The 20908-nt window shown below is 45.0% G+C and overlaps 1 protein-coding gene across 7 annotated transcripts in view; it reads left to right on the top strand.

Annotated features, from left to right (window-relative positions):
* Nucleotides 1–2598: 2598 nt before the first annotated feature.
* PSD3 (pleckstrin and Sec7 domain containing 3) overlaps nucleotides 2599–20908 on the top strand; it is a 119795-nt gene continuing 101485 nt past the window's right edge. For 5 of the 7 annotated variants that reach the window (XM_052700354.1, XM_052700353.1, XM_052700358.1 and 2 more), the window contains exons 1-2: nucleotides 8509–8691; nucleotides 13490–13598. In XM_052700354.1, coding sequence (XP_052556314.1) covers nucleotides 8524–8691; nucleotides 13490–13598 — 277 coding nt within the window. In that variant the 5' untranslated portion in view covers nucleotides 8509–8523. Of the gene's footprint in view, nucleotides 2711–8508; nucleotides 8692–13489; nucleotides 13599–20908 lie in introns of those variants that run through there. The other 2 variants (XM_052700359.1, XM_052700360.1) reach the window with 2 other exon arrangements.

Genomic DNA, 20908 nt, shown 5'->3' with positions numbered 1-20908 from the left:
CAAATCTCAGGGGGGTTGATGCCAGAACCTATCATCCTCCTTTGCAGTGAAGTAAACTTACCCAGACTTACTGGGTTACTGACTTACTGACTTACCTTGTCAGCATGACAGAGGCCTGTGGATCATCCTTTTCCAAGCCAGTAAATATTCTCATCTCCCAGCCCAATGGCAGACAGCATATTCCCAGCAGCCCATGTCTGAGTGACTCGGGCCAGGTGCCATGGCCAGAGAGAAAAGGTCAAATTCTTATCAACGGAACACAAATAGGAAAAAAAGCAAATCAAAGTGCAACGGCCACCTATGCATCTAGGGCTGGGCCGTGGCCAGCTGTATTGCACAGAGTAGTGCCAACACACCAAACCCCTCAAAAAAGCATCTTTTGCTTTCAGCTTCCTGCTGGCCAGCACCAACATTACCTCAGCCTGGCCAGAGAGAAGCCAGATGGAGCAAATCGCCTTCTCAGAGATCCAGATACTGGGTGTTTTTTTTTTCTGCTGCGTCAGCCAGCTCAGATGTGGCACAGATGGGGATCTGTGGCCTGAAGGTCTCAGGATCTCTGGGGAACACACAGCAGATGGGACAAAATGGCACCAGGGTAGAAAGGCGTGTGGATCCTTAGACCTGGCTGGGAGAGGGGTGAAGGCCGATAGCTCTGCTCCCTGCCAACCATGGATGAGTGGGTGAGGGTCTTACCTCCTTACTCCTTTGGGCACAGGGCTCAGCTGCAGGCTGCAGCTCCAGCACAACACATCACACCCTCAGGATCCATGCCAGCCACTTAGAGGATGGGAAAGCCATGTTTACAGCTGGCTGTTCGTAGAGAAGAGAGATGGCTATAAGTTACCTCTGGTCTGAGGGACCAGGTGGCAAAGGCACCAGGTGGCCTGCCTTCTTCAGGTGGCACAGGTAGGAAGCAAACATGGCAGTGTCCAGGTGGATACAGAGCTGTAGATGGTTGGAAGAGGGTTTTGGGCTTAGAAGAGCACTGCAAGCCATGTGGCCATGATGGGAGGAGTGCAGGGCCAGGCTGTGGATGGAGCTTCCAGACTGGGTGGAAGAGCAAAGGGATGGTGGACACGGACCATGGCCTGATCTGCAAAGCATAATGCCCACAGGTGTGACCAAGTGCCAAAGCTGTGATGGCTGTCCATGCTGGGATGCCCCATGTCCTGCACATGCAGGTATGTCCCCAAAGGCAGAGCCCCTCACTATAAGGCATTGTGACCATGAAGCATGTCCAGAGAAGGGCAACAAAGCTGTGAAAGGTCTGGAGCACAAGTCTTACGCTGAGAAAACTGGGATTGTTCAGTCTGGAGAAGGCTTAGGAGAAACCTTATCACTTTCTACAACTCCCTGACAGGAGGCTGTGGCGAGATGAGTGTTGGCTTCTTCTCTCAGGTGACAGCAACAGGACAAGCTCAAATGGCCTCAAGTTGTGCCAAGGGAGGCTCAGCTTGGATAGAAGGAAAAATTTCTCAGAAAGAGTGCTGAGGCATTCGAGCAGGCTACCCACTGTCCCTGGAGGTGTTCAAGAACCATGTGGATGTGTCACTGTTGGTGGGCATAGTGGGGACGGGCTGGTGGTTGGATGTGGTGACCTTAGAGGTCTTTTCCAGCCCTAATGATTCTATGATTCTCTGATACTGCACCACCACTCTGCCCACAGCCCACGACAATCCCAGAACTGCAGATGATAGGTAAGGTGTCACTGGCTGTGAAGATGTCCTAGCAGAGCTGCATATGCTGACTACGAGTTGGAAAGAACTTTCAATCATATTTCCACCTCCATCAAACCCTGCAGATGCCCAGTAGAAAGCCCAGAGAAGTTCTGTTGGGTTAAAGAAATGGAAGCTTTCAAATGCTGCAGAACAAAATGTAAGTGAGGAAATGAGCATCCTCCTTCCTCCACTCTGCTAGCCTCTCGCCTAGCTTCTGCCACAAAGCCCATGACATCTGTGCATATTTTATAATGCAGCTTCTCATGGGGAAACTCAGCTCTCACTGAAGGGACGGGTTGTAGTTTCTGGTTGGAGAGCCCCAGCACGCAACTGTATGGTCAGAAACCCGAAGCTTTGAGACAACTTCCAGTGAACTGTGAAAAACAAGTCAGAGCCGAGGGTTCAGATAGGCTGCTCAGAAGACATCTGTGCTCTTTTGCGCTCTGCATCAGGCTGCTTGGAAAAGCCCCTGGGCTGGAGCTGGGTATTTCTGTAGCGGCTGCAGGCGAGCTTCACAGAATAGAGAGCGCAGAGGAGAACAGCACGTCCTGACGCCCGCGGGCTTTTGGAAGCGCCTCTCACACACGCCGTCGTTATGGGTACGCGTTCTGTTTTGCGTTTCGCACTCGGCTGCTTTCGGTAATCCCGAAATTCTTTTTTTTTAATCTTTTTTACGAGCACGTGGTACCTCTCGTTCCTCTTCCCTTTCACTACCTCCCCCCGCTGCCTTCCCCTTCCCCCCTCCCGTGCCGCCCGACTCCCGGCCCTGCCCGCCCCCGCCCCGCCCCGCCCCGCCGGGCCCGGCCCGGCCCGGCCCCGCCGCCGGCCTGCTCCCGCCGCGCCCACCGTACAGGGGCCGCCCGCGGCCGCGCTGCCCGGCTCCGCCGCCGGCGCTGCGGCCGGCTGGGCTCCACGGCGCGGCGCGGCCTCGTGGGAGGGCGGCTGCGATCCGCCGTGGCCGGCGATGGGAGATGGACGGAGCCGGCCGAGCGGTAAGGGCGGCGTGCGGAGCGGGAGCGGGGCGGGGGCCGCCCGCCCGCCCGTCGGGGGCACCTCTTCCCTTTCGTCTACTTGTCCTTTTCTCCTCTCTTCACTTTTTCTTTCTTCTTTTTTTTTTTTTCTTCTTCCTATTACTTTCTTTTTATTTTCTTCGTTTTTTAATCTCCACTTTTATTTAGCTTTTCCTTCTCTCCCTCCCCCCCTTTCCTTTTCTCTTTTAACTTTAACTTTTTTTCGTTTCCTTTTCCCCTTTTTTTTTTTTGCCTTTCTTTTTTCTTTTTTTTCTTTTTTTTTTTTTTTTTTCCCCTTCCCCCTCTTCGTTTCACCATTTATTCTTTTTTTTTTTTTTTTTTTTTTTTTTCCTCCTTTTCTTTTTTTCTTCCCTCTCTTCTCACATTCCCCTAAAGGAGCAAAATCTCAGAGCCCGCCTGCTCTCACTGCTACCAGATCCCCAGCCGCACCAGCCGCCCCAGGGAGGCAGCGCTGGGACTCCGTCCCGTGGCTGGGACCCTTAGTCTGCATCCTGAACGATTGATTTTGCTTCTATCTCCGTGTAACTTGTCAGTATAACAAATAGGCACTCTTGCTGCACTGATAGGCTCTTCTAATCATGCCAAATTCTTGAATTAAAGAAGATTTAGTGCAAAACCCAGCAAGTTAGTACCATTGTGCTTTTTGAGTAAAACAAGGGTTCAGGCAAATTCACCAAAGATACAAAGTTTTACAGCATGGAACTTGGACAGATACGCTCTTGCACAAACATCCTCACAAGGTGTTGTTATCTTAAGCCTTGCTGCAGTGTGCTGGAGCTGTGCTTCTCAGTGTGAGCATGTGGAGTGGTAATGATCTTGAACTTTACACAAGCTCGCTTAAGATGCTAACTTCTCATGCAGGCGCATTATTTTGATGCCATAAACAACATAATGGGGCTCCCACAGGGTGCCGGTTAGTACATTGTCAAGCAGAGCACATTTATGTGCTGTTGAAGCGATTTGGGTGTGTAATAGGTAACTGCTTTTGCAGCTTCAGTCACCATCAAAACCATTAAAGGGCCATTAAAACAGGGAGAGAAAGTCAAATACAATATTTCTAATGAAGATGCTTGCTGCATACCCATAGTTGGAAACAGTTGTAATATACTGCTGATAGTCATCCAAGCCATTCTGGTTTAGCTGGTAGTAAGGAATCTCTTTTATTCTAAGAGCTTTTTCATCAGTCATATCCTCAGTTGATGTGCATTAGCAGATGTTGCCATTTTAACACTAGTTGTACGTCTGACTTAGCTCTCTTAACTTTACAGACTGGGAATTTGGTGTGCAATGGGTGGTTTGGGAGTATGCCTTTGGTATGAGAGGAGGTGAGGCAAAACCAGGTAGGAATCCCTATGCAAATACCTCTGTTCAATTATAGCGTTGGTTTGCTATAGAAAAGAGTGTAAGAAATTCCTCTGTGGTAGTGGTGAAGTTGAAAACAATTCCAAGTATGCTATGTATTGCTCTCTTCTAAACTTGACGTAAAAAAAAAAAAGTAAAATAAAATCAGGACTTCTTGATAGATAAAGAAAGAAAATTCTTGTACCACTTGCCTGAGTGAAGGAGGTCCTCTTGTGCTGCTGGTGCCAAGCAGATTACCTGGCTTACTGTCGCCATTCCTAAACGATCAGGTTGGCAGGAATGGCATTGAGGATCCTCACGAACACAGCTGATACCTTATCTTCCTCTTCCTTCCTGGAAGGCTGCTGAAACTAGGGGAGCAACAATTTCTTTGCTGTTGTCAAACTGGGTGGCTACAAGACGTGGGTGTAGTTCAAAGTGTTTCCCTTTCCTACTTTGTCCCAGGAATGGTCCTTCTATTGCCCACATTTCCAGGAAAGTTTTGCCTTTGGTTTTGCAGTTTGGAATTAAGAGACAGTTTGGGCTTTGACTCCCGCGGGATGAAGAGGCAGCTGTCTTTGGGAGGGTTGTGGTTGGTGCCACAGAGCATCTATGCAGGCAAATGGTTATCTTGATGAATGTGCTCCTGGTCCAAGTGCCAGGAGTTCCAGTAGTGAGGCTGGTGGCTGTGGCAACTGGAATTGTGGCTGTCAGCATGCAGGAAGGATCCTTTGGCTATGGCTGTGAATAGTACTTGTGTGCGGCATGGGTGGTGGCCTGAAATGATTTCTGCTCTGTAGAGATACAGGCTGGCAGGCCCTGGAGCTATAATGGATGTTTTAAGTCACTCCTCATTTTGTTTTTTGGAGTTCCTCTGTTGTAAGGGTTCTGAGTGAGCAAGTGACTTGGGTTCTTGTGAAAGCAGTCTTGGCTACACTAGGTAGAGTGAAAGAAGTAAAAGGAAGGGAGGGAGGAGTCAGCATCTGGTGCATAATGGTAGATGGGTCTTTGGGGTACCTGGTAGCAATCTGCTATACCGCTGTGCTCTACCTGAGGTTGGGGAAGCCCATGGCTGGCCAAAGGTTGAAGGTCAGCCAGTCACACACTGAAGCATCCCACTACATGCTGGCCCTGTGGCAGTGAGAGCAGCAGTGAGTCTAGTGGGACCTCCTCACTGTGGCTTGCAGACCATATTGGAATAGTAGAGAGATGCAGCCAGACCAAGGTAAATCTTGAGCAGTTTGTGTCTTAGTATTTAAATCTCATTCTGGGAGAATTTCTGTGTTCTGGGGCCTATGGTAGCAGAGATTATTTCCAGTCTTTTTCTCCTATTTGCATTGGGATGAGGCTGAGTGGTGGGTGTAGATATAGCATGCTTCAGTGGGATGAAAAAAACTATTTCAGAGCAATGATAAGTTCCGGTCTGATACTTTTAGCCTGGCCATATATGTCACATTTCTCTCAGGAGTGACACTGTTTGAAGTATGCTCTTGCAGGATGTTCCCAGATGCTTTTTGTGACCGTGTCCCCTCCTAGGTCAGAGGCTCCTCTTGCTGTGATACCAACTCCTGCAAGAGACCACGTGTTCTTGAGATGCTTTTGCATCTGGGTCTTTGTGGTCTGTGTCACAGCAACAAGAGAGATGGGTCATGGATGGACTTAAGTGCAGGGTGGAGCGGAGTTTATTCCAGGTGAGGGTAGGTTGCTATGGGGTTGTATCAGAGGAATTGTCTAGCCCCCGAAGCTTGAATTGCTTCTGAGTTGACTGTACTTCCTGGATGCTGTAAGCAAACAAACCTGCTGGGGCACAAGATCAAGCTGTCCATCGGCGGAGCTCTGTGTTACTAGCTCCATCAAGCACCTTGGACACCAGCTGCAGCTGCTGGAAATACGCAGTACTTGCCATAGCTTATTTTGCAAAACTATACTGGAGAAAAGTGTTTTCAATGCCATGAAGGTTGGGATTAGCCTAAGAAAGCCAATCTGGAGCAAGCTCTTGGGCCTGGGCTGTCAAAGCAGAAGCAAGCTGGTAGCAGTCACAACTTGAGAACTTCATATTAAAGCCACAGCAATTTTTTTGACACTTGGTAAAAGAACTGAACAAGAAGGTGCTGTCATGAGTGAGCAACACAGTAGTGTGGAGCGCTAAGAAAACAGCCCAAATGGCAGAGATTAAATAATGAAAACCTCCCTTTGTGGAGGAGCAGTGAATGTGGTGTGCTCTCCCTTCTTAGCATGAAGTGGCATAGTGAAAGAAGTGGCTTATTTCCAAATTGTACCCATTTTTTTTTTACAACAGTTTTCGAACAGGAAGTGTCACTAATAACTGCGTCTTCCAGGTTGGGCAAAGGCCAAATGCAATGGCAAGATGCACTTAAGCCTGGAATATGGCTGTGTTTCAGCCTTTGCAGAAGAACCATTAACAAGGAAGGAACTTTTGTCAGAAGATAACAAATTCTACTCTCAATGAGTTCTGGTTTTCATCAGCTTTCTTGTGTGTGAAGTGCCTGTGGCCTAATGGAAAAGAAAGATGAGCTGTGTATCAGCTTCTCCACCAGTGGGACAGTTGTGCCAGCTGGCCCACTTTATGCTGCTTGCAGGGAATGTGTAGCCTTTGGTGTCTTATATCTTTCTGCCATGGCTGGAATGGCCTGGTGGCTTCTGGCCATCTGTGGGGTCACAGCTACCGGAGGGTGCCTGTTGCCCATGCTGGCACTCCCTGACTCATACTTCCTTAGCAAGCACTCTGCTCTTGCAAAAACATCTTTTCAGTCTCAAAGCCAGAGGCTCACATACATTTCATTGGTGTGACCTCCAGCTTCTGCCTCAGTTCTGCAAGGGGAAGATGGATCAGCTCAAACTTCAGTCAGATTTCTGATCTGAGTAACTTCTGTTAAGTCTAATTAAAACTCTGAAAGAACAGTGGAGGTCAATGCTGTAAAATAAATACAAATATGTGATATGAAATAATCACGCAGAGTCAAACAGCTCTGGCTGTGTTAGAGGCAGATATATACACATTTTTACATGCTCTGATGCTGCATTGCAGCTTTACGGCTTGTCTTTCTGCGGAGGAAATGCAGGTTTTTACACCTTTGCAAATGTAACTTCTTCCAGTAGCTCTTCTGAAGAACGATTAGCTTTTTGTTATTTTTTTCCCCCACTATTGAGTTTCCTGAGCTTGAGATGCAAAGAATATTTTAGTCACTCTGAGCTGTCTTAGACCAACCATGTTTGTAACACTGATTTGAGAAAGGAAGATGGTCTCTCTTGATAAACCCTCTTTCTTTACTTCCATCAGTAAACCAGAATGTTTTAGTTTGGTGTAAGAGGAAAATAGGTGCAGCACTTGACTTCTCCTAGTTCTCAGTCTCAGCAGGTGTTGCCTAGGTTTTGGAAAAAAATTAGTTGTTTAAAGATACAGATGTAACTTCTGGTATCCTCATGAGGAGCCCTATTTTAGCTTCTATAGGGCTGAAATTCATGTGGGCAGACTTGTAGTCTAACTGAACATTGTTCTGCCTCCTGAGATATCTAAATATCATGGAAGTGCAATACCTACTGAACAGAAGCAGTCTGTCAGTTTGCTAAATATACTCAGAACAGATTGAAGAAAAAAAGTAAACGCAAGATTTCTAGTATATGCACTGATGAATTCTCAGAATAAAAATGCTGGCTTTGTGCAGTTTTCCTTAAATCAGGCCTCTATCCTAATGCTGTCTGATATGATGAAGGTGAAATACTTGCCTTGTGACTTCTGACTATTTAGATCTTTTTGCTCTGTTTTCTAAGAAGATGGTTCTTTGTACAGTGAGCATCAGCATACCTCTCAGTGAGCTTGCTTTGACTTGACCTGCACGCATACTGTAGAAATAATACATAGATGTCCAGAGGTCCTTACAGCATGCATCAAAAAATCACTGACTTGGCAAATGGAAAATGCTGAGTGACCTTTAAAGGTAAAGTGTAATCATAAAGACTTTAAATTAAAATGCTGTGCACATTCACACAGTTACAGCTCAGACAGTGTCAGCCTTTGCATATTAAAAAGCATTTAATTCAGAATAGCAGCTGAGTGCTTCCTTACAGCTTCAACCAAACAACAAAGCAAGCATTTCTTTAAGAGGAGAAAAACTGACATACAGGTGTAGAGCAAGATTAACAGACTGAAAACAAAATCTACCTGCAGCTGTTTGATTCTGCTGGTACAGAATGCATTTTTAGTTACTGTTTCCATGGCTTTTCTAAGAGGAGACTCTTGTGCCTAGTTTCTGAATTGAGCCTCTCATCAGACACTGAACTTTTGTGAAGTGTGCCTTTGAGGAGGGAGAACAGCCTTGATAGTATCTGCCCTCTTAGTTTTTCTCTCTTCAGCCTGAACGCTTCCCAGGAGGCAGTTCCTGGTAAACAAATTCTGCCATGTCCTGAGCGCAATGAGAAGCCTGCAAAGCCCTGATTCCTTTCGGCACATTCCTGGGGAGCGGGCACAGGGTGTGTGCCTGGGAGAGCCTAGCAGTGGGGATGAAGGAGCAGAGCCACCTGCCTCAGTGCTGAGCCTAAGGCCTGCCTTGTACCGGGACATGATGAAGCCTGATAAGCAGGTAAGAGTGCTTGTTGATGATGGCTGGGCCCTCAGTCAGCCCAGGAGCCTGTAGGTGGTTGTGGACGTCAGCAGGTGCCTGGAAAGGGTTTGTCTTGAGGTTTCCTGAGGAGAATGTGATGGTCTCTACCTATGTGGAGGACGTGTATCCCTTAAGTTTATTTGGCCTCTTATTCTGCTCCTGCAGGCTTCTGGCTTCCGTGACACTGCTTTGAAGGGAACACTGTGGTTTGAGTACAGACTGTTTGAGGAACCATCTCCTCCTGCTTGGTTCAGTGCTGACTCTTTAATACCTTCTTTTGATGTCTTCTGGCTGATGTATTAAAAGAGGTGGTGAATCACTTTTCATAGGCTTTTCCAGACCCCCTGTGAGTGCGTGCGTCTCTGCCATGCATTTCCAGCCAGTTCTTTCCTTTAGTTGAAAAGCTATACCTGATTCAGTCATCCCTTTGTATAATCCAAAATGCTGGAGAATGATTATATGGATTGCCTTCACATTAGTCCTGTTCTTTCTCCCAGACCTCCTGGCTCTTCACAGACCTCCCTGTAACTCCCCTGCACCTTTGCTAATGTTGATATTGCTTGCTTCAGGTGAGATGAAGCCTTGCAGACCTGCTCTTTTCAGTCTTAATCTATTTACTATTGCTTTAATTTAAAAGTTGCGAACACACATATTAGCATGTAGGAGTGTGTGTGAGGAAAACAGAACATGGTGTACGAGGTCGTACAAAAATAAAAACTACAAACCATCTCAGTAGTCTTTTTATGAGCACCAGTGTTCTCTCAGTTCCCTCTCTGCTGCCAATGCATTGGCTTTCAGAAGCTAGCGTGTTTATTTTAGCTCCAGCTTTCCCTATTTCATCCTGTTACTTTGGAAAGTGACTTAAGAAAAGCTCAACAGAAATAGGCTTTTCAGAACAATTAGCACAACCTGCCAGAAGCACTAAGGCTTGCTGAGTTCACACCCACACAGGAATTCTAAATGTGCTTAAAAACCAAGGGGTGACCGTTAGTGGTGCCGGGTGATTGGATGGTTTGTCCATCCATGGCAGCAGAGGCAGAGCTCTCATTGCTGTGGAGATTTGACCATGGAATGGCAGCTTGATGTGGACACTGTTGGGAACCTGCTGAAGAAGGCAGCACATCTATCAAAACCTGTCCATCATTTTTGCCTCTCTCTTATGTATTTCTTTTTATTAGCAGTTCCTTTTCGAGTTACTGTGTTTCAGTGAATCTCTGAGGGAGATTCTTGGCTGTGGAAGAGAACACTGACACAGGTATTTAAATTGCTCCTGAAAGCATAAGCTCACCAGATCAGGGTATATGATAGGCTGCTGAAAGGCATTTTGTATCTTGCCAGAGATGCGGGTGAAGAAGTGAGGATTCTGGGCTGAGGAGTGGTCTGTGTGTGCGGCTGTGAAGTCATTCACAGCTGATGCTGGATGTACTTAATTCCCTTCAGCCTCACAGCAAAGAGAAAGGTGGTAAACTTTGCCGGGTAGAGCACTGCACATAAGAGAGTAAAGAACTGTGGCTACACGCCTGTGGCACACTGTAGCTGTAAACCCCTCATCCTAACTGCTCTTTCCCTCTTGGATCTCCAGAAGAACTAGAGTCAAGTAAGCCTAAGAACTGAAATCACCTTTCTTCCTCTGAATGGGGTGGCAGAGTTTTATTAACAAACCTTATAGGGAATCTTCTGAGGGAACTTTCACTTCTCTATCCTGGTGCAGTCCTTAAGGAGAGGTCCCCTTCCTCCTGAGGTATTTTTAATGTGACTGGTCTCCTGCTGTCTGTCTTACTCACGCTCCCTGAAGAATCAAACTTGTTCACTCCTCCCATTCTGATTTTTCCTAAGCGCCATGTTGTCAGGTCTCTTCTATGAAGTCACTGTGGTCTGTCTCACAGCGTCTGGCCTGTTGGGCCAGAGACAAATGCAGCCTCTTCAGCTACCAACCGAGAACCATGACCCAAAGGATTAGGCTTGATTAAATGTGATCAAGTATGCAGAAAGTACTGCTAGAGAGGTGGGTGAATGGGCAGGGACTTGCTGCTCTTCTGCCTAGAGCTCAGTCTGGACTGAAAAACAGTGTGTTTGAGGCTTATGAGAAGTGTATGTACAGCTGGACTGATCCCAGCTGGACTGGGATTGATGCTTTGAGTGTCAACTTCTGTGACAGTGACAATCACCAAATGCATCAAAGGTGGTGGTTAAAGCCCTCTGAGGGAAGCAATTAAGAAATGAGCTGACCGGGATGCAGATTTCTTTGCTCTTTAGCTGAAGGAGAAGGCTTAAGCAGGAGTTTTATATCCCTTCCAATCTTGCTTGCTTTTAATCCTTGCTAATGCAGCCTGGAAAGCTCCATGAACATTTGCCCAGCCCTTCTTTGAGCTCCTGGTTTCAGGGGCATTATGACTTCAGCAAGATTTAGGTGAGTGACAGAGTGAAGAAAGGAAAGGAGAGCTAATTCTTTTCTCTTGATTTTCTGCTTTAACTCTTCGTTCTGTTGTCTCTAAGGAAGAAGCACAGTAAAGCAATAGTCTTAAAACCGGCTCATACCTCACAGCATTCTCATTCTCTCCCTCTTTTAAAACCGGCTCATACCTCACAGCATTCTCATTCTCTCCCTCTTCTTTCTCTAATATCTCTTGTTTAGATGAAGTAATATAACCTTGTTGCTAAGCCTGGGTCTGGAGGCTGTGAACTGCTTTAGGTTATGCCTTTCAGGTGGCAAGATGAAGGTCTTACAGACCCTACTTGGACATCTAACTTTGAAAGATTGTCCTGTACACTGAAAAATCATTCACTTCTACTAGTTATTGGGTAGTGAAGAGAACATCGCGAGCCAAACTGTGCACAGTGCTCTTTATGATAAGGTATGGGCAAATATAAGCCCTTGAAAAATGTGTTTGCTGGCAGGGAAGCTCAGTACAGATGTCTGTGAAGTTCTGAAGAGCAATGCTGAGAGATGGAGATGCTGTATTGCATAGGTACATAGATCAGAAATTCCTGACTGCCCAGGAACTGGAGCATTCTGCCCATTTTATTTTACTATTTAATTCATCTGTGAGCAGAACTTGGCATCAGCTAGAATTCTAACCACTGCATCCTTAGCATCAGTCTGGGTACAGTAGGTCTTTGTCTGGCTCCATAAGCTGCTCCTGACCACGATATCTCCAACTAAGAGCTTTTTCCTGCATGCAGCCGTCCCTTTTCCAGTCGTTCCTACCACAAATCCTGCAAATGAATGCAGGCCTGAAAAAGTAGGAGAGACGTGGAGACTTCTTCCACACTTCTATTATCATGCTTGTGATACTATTCTTTACTCTAGAAAGTCCTTCTATTTTTTTTGTGTGTATGTGTTTTTCTCGAATTATTTGACAGGTTAATGTTAGCAGGTCTATCAGAGTAGCTATAAGAGTCGTAGTGGTAAATAGAACAGTGAATGAGTGATGAATACATCCAAGAATGTCACAGATGATCTACTGCTCAGTTATTAAGCATGTGTGCTGGTCCAAATTCTTCAGCACTGGCTCAAGGCAGAGAGGTGGGAGAGGTAATTGGGGAGAAAAAAACCCAGGAAAGCCGGGCAGTGTTGTAGGGCATGTAGCAAGATGGTTATTTGCCAGAATGGTCTTGGAAGAAAATGCAACTGTTGGAGAGCTGGCCTCAAGGGAAAGCATAGATTTGTGATTTCATTTATTTCATCTGTTAAAGATCATGTGTTATCGTGAATTATGTGTCTCCTATATTTTGAATTTCTGTTCGTAGCTGACGCTTACCCTCAGGTATTTGATGGAAGTGCATAGAAGTTATTAATGTCCTGGGGGGCAGAATGTTCCATAGGCCTTTTTTTTTTTTTCTTTGGAGTTCCATAGGCCTTTTTTTTTTTTTTTTTAGTATTTTTGTAAGCAAAGTCCTTTGCCATGAACCATGAAATGACTTGATATGCTGTAAGAACGCTGCTTCAGACATAGGGTATGAATACAAAGATTGATGAAGAATTTATAGAGTTAATGATTTATTTCATCTGTCACCTCAGAAACAAGAATTACAGGCTCTGTCTTGCCCAGCTATGTAGAAACTCAGTGCTGATTGCAAACAGTATTTGCAGTACAGTGTATTTCTGGAGTGTGTTTTGGAGATTTGATTTGTCCTCACCTCTCAGAAAACTAATTTTAATGTTAGTCATGCAGCCTTTCTTTCCTCTGAGAAACTGGGCTTTACCGTGTCAAATTGCTTCTTATTAGTAGGAAGTGGTGGGTGGAGCCTGTGTGACACCCGGGTGCTTGATCTGTCCATCCATCCATCCCCCCAGCTGCCTCCTTGTGAGCCAGGAGGATTACCCCGAGCCTCCTCCTGGCTAAAGAAGCACGTTTAACTTGTTTGAAAAAAGGTTTGTTTGATCAAACAAACCTTTTGTTTGATCGTAAACAGAAGGTTGGGTTGATGTAAACAGTGGAGGTCGGGTGTAAACTGCCTGGCAGAGACCCTCAGACATCTCTAAATACCTTTCTACATGCCTCACTGTCCTTTTACCCATTTCTGACTCTCCCTGCTGTAGCTCTTACTCCTCCCTTTCACTGTCCTACTCTTTTCCCTCTGAAACAGCCTGTCCTGTTTTTCATGGGGGTTCTAGCTTTGTAACATTCTCAGTTGAATTTACAGTTTCTGATACTCTCGCCCAGGCACTTTAAACTTTACCTTGCAACCTACCTGAATGGATCTCGTGTTCCTGCTGCCATTTGTTTTTTTTTCCACTGAAGATAAATAAGCTTTGTTTATTTTGACTCTGCAGGCAGAAGCACTTGTATGGGATAATGATATATCAGCTCATGCCCAGTCTGTTGCCAAGGCCAAATATGAATTTTTGTTTGGCTTGGAGGAAGAGAAGCCTTCAGAAGTGGGTAAGTGCTATTTATCACTAATATGTGCAAAAACAGACTGAAGACCTTTGGGAAGGAATTGCAGAAGCTGCTCCTGATAGCCATGCAAGGGCTCACTTGCTGTGCCATACTGCCCTTCACCAGAACTCAGCGTATGTGCCAGATCAAAAGAGCCCGATGTTTTGGCCATGGCAAATTAAAGCAGTTCTTTGTCTTAAGCCCTTATCTTTCTATTTGGCTCAGCTGGGCAGCCTTGATGTGATGGGGGCTCATGTGCCAATCACACACACAGGTGATGGGGGTGGTGGATGGAGCCTGGCACTTCTACACAGTGGAGACATCTCAGCCATGTGTCTGTACTCCACATGCCAAAACACAGCTCTGCCTGGCAGTCCTTCCAGGAATGCCCTGTATGAGCTGCACGCTGCTGTTCTGACAGCCAGAAGTAGATAAGATTTTAATTTAGATACTCTAGGTATACCTGAACTACTCCCTCCACTGTGTTCAGTAATTAATGTACTCCAGATGCAATATCTACTGTTATGCCTAAGGATCAGTCTTGTTTCTGTACTGTTCTTTCAAACGGAGGGGTGTATCCTACCTTTCCCCAACCCCAGCTGAGATTAAAAAAAAAAAAAGTTGTTACTGTATCTGTTTTTTGTTTTTTTTTTTTGCTTCATTTTAATTACCACCAATCTCTGCCATCTTTGCAAATGTATTTCCTTAGGCTGTTCTCTTTGCACCTTGATCCCTTCTAATCGCAAACTTTCTGGAATGTCACTTTTAATTAAAGATGATTCTCTTCCTACTGGAGAAGGGCAGCACAGAAACAAGCTGTGAGTTCCCTTACTTTAGTTGGGGGAAAAAAAAAAAAAAGAAAAAGCGTCAGTGAAGTTTGGAAAGCGAGCAGTATGTTTCTCCTGGATTTCCTAAAGATAGGTCTTCCATGTGGGAAATCCTAATTGCAGAGCAGTTGGAGAGACAAAACCAAGCAGACGTCTTCATTTAGGAATTTTAAAAACTTCTACAAATTGCTACAAACATGTAGCATATAACATTATTACATGAATCACAATGACCTCATTTCTAGTTTGGTAATAGACAATGTGAGAGTACTGTCAGCAGGCATTAGTACAATTCTGGAGATTGGCATTAATGAAGTATGCTGTGTCTAATAAATCCAAGTGAATCTATTATAGTTACTAGCCAAAACAATTAGCAAGCATGATAGGCATTCAGAGTCATTTGACTACTTAGCAATAAAAGAAAGCGTGGCAAAGTATCAGCCAGAAGTATGGGCTTATGTGTGTTCTTCACCATAGTTTTGCTGTGTCGCCTCTTGCCTTGTATCTGAATTACCTTCTGTACCTTTATTAATTAGAAAATATTATTAGGGGCTAACAATTAATGAAAGGGAATGGCTCCAATGGAGAATATGCAAATAATTTAACAGTGGTTAACATCTAACATTTGTATAGCAGTTTTTGGGTATGATTCACAAGTGCTTTTTCTATACCATTATGCCTAGAGAATGAATGTGATAAATACCACACAGAGTCTCAGAAAGGGTCCCTTACTTTGCAGTAGGGGGTTGCTTCAGCCAGAAAAGAGAGAAGATGAACTCCAAATGGGACCTTAAGGAGCCTCCTTGGCCCGTGTTCCAGCCACTTTGTCTGGGTAGAGATCTGCAGTCCTCTGTTTGTCCCTTGGGTAGTGATAAAAGTTTACTAAGCCATACGCCTTCTGTTGTAAATTTTCCCCAGCTGGGCTGAGGATATGTGCTCTCTTTGAGGCTGCTATTCCTCCTGCCCAAAACTCAGATTCCCTACTGTGTGTTATTATGCCTACCCTGACCTGTTTCTTGCTGTCATAGGCAAATGTGGCCTCCTCCTTCTCCTGGAAGATGCTTGACAAAAACAGATGCACAAAGATGGCACTGCTCCTTCTACTTGTTTTCTTCAAACCAGTGAACTTTAGTTTGTTCTTCACTACAGATTAATGAGTATGGAGCTGACTGACTGCAGCAGTACAAACTCAGGGCCTTGTGCACCAAAACCCAGCTTTCTTTGACTCAATATATACTAAATATGCTGTGATAGAACTGCAGCGAAGGGTTGGGAACTGTTTCAGTGGAAGCAGCTATGTCTGGAAGTCTCTCTATTTGTGGAGAGGGGGCAACACCACTGAATATGCAAACCAATTTGCTACTTTCTATAGTTGCTTTTAAAAGAAAGATGTTGTGCTTTTCATGTGTCAAAGTTTGTAAGATTTCAAGTGAGTGAGTGACAAGGATAGTGGCCAGGAGCAGCACTCCTGTTTAAACTTAATCAGGAGAACAGCTTGTCACTGTGAGCAGTAAAGCTGAACTTTCTTTTATCTAACTCAAAGAGGTTTCACCCATGCTTTGGCTGGCCTCAGAAAACGAGAACATGATACGTAAGCTGCTGAACAGCGTAATTAGTTATGCCTCCTAATTCGTCCTTTCTCTCAAAAACAGTCTTATTTGTGAGACCCCGTTGGATGCTGTTGAGAATCTATTTTTTTTATTTGGGTACTGAAATGCTTGTATTGGATAAGACACTTTAAAAAGAGGGGAGAATGACTGGGGGAAAGCATGCCAAACACTTCTGTTTGCATAGGTCTCACTCTGGAGACAGCAGACATGGTTAACAAGCTTATGGTCATTTTCACAGAGGAGAGGAGAAAAGAATCCACTTAGATGCATATAGAAGAGATGCTTAATTGTTGTATTCAATTGTGCATTCTAGTAAAGCTGCCACAGTACAAACACTTTCTCAATTTTCTCTTTAGTACCCTCAGTCTGCTTTTATCTGGGAGCTTTGTAATCTCTGATAATCTGTACGCAGGCTCTGTCTTTGGTTTGTGACTTCTGTCTGGCTTCTTTTCCTTCTCCTCCATTGCTGGTCCTCCTCCTGCAGGGAAGTGGGTAGATGTATCCACACAGAAGCAGATTCAGGCCCCCTGCACCCTTGTCTCATTCAGTCGGGATAAGGGGACGTGTGTTTTCCTGCAGAGCCCTGCTCATGGTCTCTGTGGCCACGTGCCCCAGCACTGCCTCACCAAACTCCTCAGAAGTGCCTCAGACTCCTGCCTCCAGCAAAAGAAAATATTTTCTAAAATCTGAACTCTGTGGGAGTGCACAAGACGTCTTCTCAGCATCGCTAACATAAAGGGCGCTTGTTGTTTAGGTCTGAAAGCATATCCTCCTCTGGATCTGGCCATGCAAACAGTGGTCTCTGTTGAACAGCCCCATCTCTTAGGCCTTGGTAGGCTGCAGAGTACTGATTTTTCTGACTTAGCACTTCATACATCTAAATGCCAAAAAAAGAGTCTTGACAAAATGACAGTCCTAAAAAGTGTGTCCCTTATTTTCGAAGGAGCCCTACAAAATGACTGCTCAAAGAAACATGTAATCCAAGAAATTCCTAATGCCTATCATATGAAGAGAGAAATCCAAGAAAATATCTTCGTAAAATGCATGAAATCTTTTCTCTGATACTTCTAGGAGGGGAAGCTGTTAGTCCTCCTCTGTAACAGAAAGCTTAATCTTTTTCACAAAAAAAGCCCTGTACAAGTAGTCCTGGGGTTGCTATGCAAATCTGGTCTTTCCCAACAGCTGCTGGGAAAAGCTTGTTTTTGAATTCCTGGTGAAACGAATAGCTTTTTGGAAAGCCTGTCACTCACTGTTTTGTGTACAGTGAGGTGTCATGAGGCAGCTGAGCTCATTGTAACAGCTTGCTTCTGCCAAAAGGACTGGTTCCAGCCACACACTGCTGTGCATTGCCTCATAGTAACTCTTCTGTTCTTTTGATTTCTTAGCAAGCTTAATCCAGCAAAAACTTGGTAAGAAAAGGTCTAACAAAAGGCAAAGTCTCTCCTGGCAATGCATGCTGAATAACCTCTGCAAGTGATCAAACAGTGCCAGAGCTGGCACACAGAAGAGAAGGAAATACATACCTTAACCCATGTGACAATATTTATTCTTGAATGTGAATCATGGAGATGAGCGCATTTGCTGTAGATTTCTCTGACTTGTTTCAAGACCTAAGGAAGAGCATGGTGTTGTTTCTTTGTATGTCTTTTTTGTGGTCCTAGATGGCTGATTTAAGCAGCCTTAAGAAAGTTATACCTGTAACTTATAGTAAAATATCACTAACTTTGTAAGTTCTTTGCTCTTCTGCCTTGCTTTCTTTGTCTTCATCATTTTGAGTCATGTATGTCCATCTCTGCTACATCTTCTTTGCGTCTGCACAAACATGGCACCTTCCTGACCCTAAGTCTCAAAACTTCCCTTAGATCAGATTTATTTGCTTACATGTTGCACCATTCTCATATTTGTGGGGATGGCTAACTGTAGGCTTCCTCAGCATTTTAACCACATCACTTTCTGTTTCAATACCCCACCCTCTGTCATTTTTTTCTTTCTCACTCCTCCCGCCTCCAGGCGGCATTGAAAGTCTGTCCTCCCCAGTATGGTGTTTTTGTCTGTGGCTTTTCTTTCCTGAAAAGGTGCAAAAGGGCATTCTGTGAGGACTGAAGGGCTGCCAGATTTCTAAGTCCATTTTGCAGTGACAGAGCCCCTGAAGATAGGTATGTACCTTTGAGATCCACTCCACAACATTTAGCAGGGATGCACTTTAAGACTGAAATCTGGAAAGCTAAGATGCGGTGCTCACACGCTCAGTGGAAATTCAATGTTATGTACACTTGAATCTGTAAGCTAAATTCCTATTGTTACTAGGGTCCTACCATTGTTTGTGACATGCTGAAGACTGGCAAGGGTTTTTAAATGATAGTATGCATTACTACTTTTTCTTGTGGCTGTCCCTGATGTTTGCTGTCTCTGCCGGGTAGTGAGACATTATGTGAAGCTCATTGCTCTGCAGGAAGAAATTGCACGTCTTGTGACCTGCACTTTAACAAGTTATCATAACCTAGAGCTGCAGGGAGGAGATTGCCACATCCTTGACTCAGTAAACAACAAAGCTGTTTGAAGGGCAGGGGTTTAGTAGGAATTATAGTTAAAACATGGGCTATTTGTTTATTGATTTTAAAAGCACAGAATTAAACACTCAATGGCTAGGAAATGCCAGATGGAGGCAGTAATTACCTCTTTTGCTGGCTGTGCATGATAGTTGGGGGCTGGTGTTGCCAGCTGCCCTTGGTGCTGGCTGGTCTCCTTCAGGCACCCTGATTGTACGTGGTGCAGGCAAAGCACAGCAGCAGCTGAGTAGAAACGTTTCCCTGGCATGATGGAGCCCTGCTCATGAGCACAAAAGGAGGGTCTTTGGTGGCTGATGTGATGCCATACGTGGGCACAGCGGGGCACAGCTGCATTGTTGCTTGTCCTTGCCCTGGGCACCTCTCAGCCCCATCACTTTTTGAGGAGGATGAGGGAGGCAGCACATAGGCATAAGCCCTCTGACAGGTTGTTGTCCTGGTTCATCTCTAAAGTCTTCTGGAGGAATAGCAGCACGTTGTCCTGCTCCTCAGGGAGTCTTGATAATGAACAGGTAGAATATTATAATTGCACAGGTAGATGGAGTTCTGGTGTGGTATCATACTGAAAAAGCATAACATGGTACAATAAATACTTTTCCTACTCACCATCTGACACAGAGCAGCTTCTGCTCTGGAATCCCGTGTTGTTTATTTAAGACTGCTCAGCTTCCTGAGGAAGGGAATCTTGTTCACCCTGCCAGTTCCTGAAGAGTTCCCATGCAGTGTCCAACCACACCTTCAGCAGCAAAGCCTGAAGAGACACATACATCCCTCCATGCGCTATTTTTATTTTAACTGTGTAACTTGATATCCAGCTCCTCGGATGTGTTGATGAATGCATAGGATGCCTTCTTTTTAGCCTGGTTTATTGATCCTGAATCTCAAAATGCAACAAAGAGCATCCTTTCCTGTGGGTATGTCTGGTTTCCTCAGTGGTTGCTGCGAGGACCAAGAGTTTCTCAGATTTGTGACGAACTGTTGCTTTTTTTTTTTTTTTTTTTTAAAGACATCATTGCTACCTTGAAATCTAGAGAGGTTTTTCTGTATTTCTGTTTCAAGGATTTTTGCTGCTTCTTAAAAGATTTGTTAAAAACACAGTATTTTAAATACTTAAATACAAGTGCATACAGGGAGTCCTCCCTTGGTAGACTGTGAATGTCAAAGCAGCTGTGGGTTGTCATTGCTCCAGAAGATTACTCTGTCAGCTGGAGGTTTTTAAAATAATTCTTGATATCACTACATCTGTCTGAACCTGGAAAATCATCTGTTAGGAGCTTCCTTTCTGCAGTGGATAAATTGTAATGTTTGGATTCTTTCTGGATTTGCCATTTGAATTTGGGGATCAATGTTTATGCTTTCCAGCTTTTTAAACCCCAAAGTTGATGTTCTGACAGTCACTGTGGGCTGTATTGAAGAAGAAAAACACCTTGCATTTAGCAAGACTTACCCATGTCACAACAGAAGCCCAGTTTTTCCCTTTGTATTCCCTCCCATTCGCTCTCATGCTAGAACTGTTTCACTCTACACATTTGCTTTCCAGGGTAATGACTCTGGGGACTAAGCTATCTCATTGACCATCTGCAGCCCATGCAGCAATTTGTAGCATATAATCCCTCCCACTAAGCTCTCCCAGCACGTGCTGTGTGTTAGTTTTGGACTGGGTCCTGTTCTGAGCTCAGTGTGGGCCTGCAGTCTGCTGTGGCAAGGTGCCATCCTTCTTGCAGCCTGAGGAACAACGAGGTGCCCAGTGGAGAACTTGTAGTTCAGTGCAGTTTGAGTTACAACAGAAACTTTCAAATCCCATTTACCTCTGGGGGGAAAAAAAAGAAAAAACTCTGTGAAAGAAATTAATAACATGCTATTCTGGTCGTTGCTTTCTTAATGGACAGTATTTCAGTGTGCAGCCTGGAAGCCCTTCTCGGTCTCCTGTTCACATGCAGTGGTGACTTGTGCAGAATGGCAGGTTGCAAGAGCTGGAGCACTGCTTGCAGCTGGAGAGGCTCTTGGTATTGTATCTGATGAGAGAGCAGCTGTCCCATGGCAGACTGAAGATTCACCTCCTGCAGCCTCTTGTGGCCAAAACTAGAATTTAGGGAACAGAGAACTACACACAGTGATACTTCTCTGGTAAGGTCTTCTAATGTCCTATGGGCCAGGGGCTTCCTGAGCAGCAAGAAATAGCTTGGTGGATGGAGTCCTGTCCTATGCTGGTCAGTGCAACTGTGGACTCAGTTTGGGCTGTTGGCCTCCACTGGGTCTGTGTTTCTGGGGCTTGTCTGTAACCTTTTCTGATCCTCTTTTCTTTGGGG

Source organism: Tympanuchus pallidicinctus, unplaced genomic scaffold (genome assembly GCF_026119805.1).
Source record: "Tympanuchus pallidicinctus isolate F22 unplaced genomic scaffold, pur_lepc_1.0 scaffold4, whole genome shotgun sequence".
NCBI lineage: Eukaryota > Metazoa > Chordata > Aves > Galliformes > Phasianidae > Tympanuchus > Tympanuchus pallidicinctus.
Note: the sequence above shows the minus strand (reverse complement) of the source record. Positions and strands in the feature narration are given on the sequence as shown.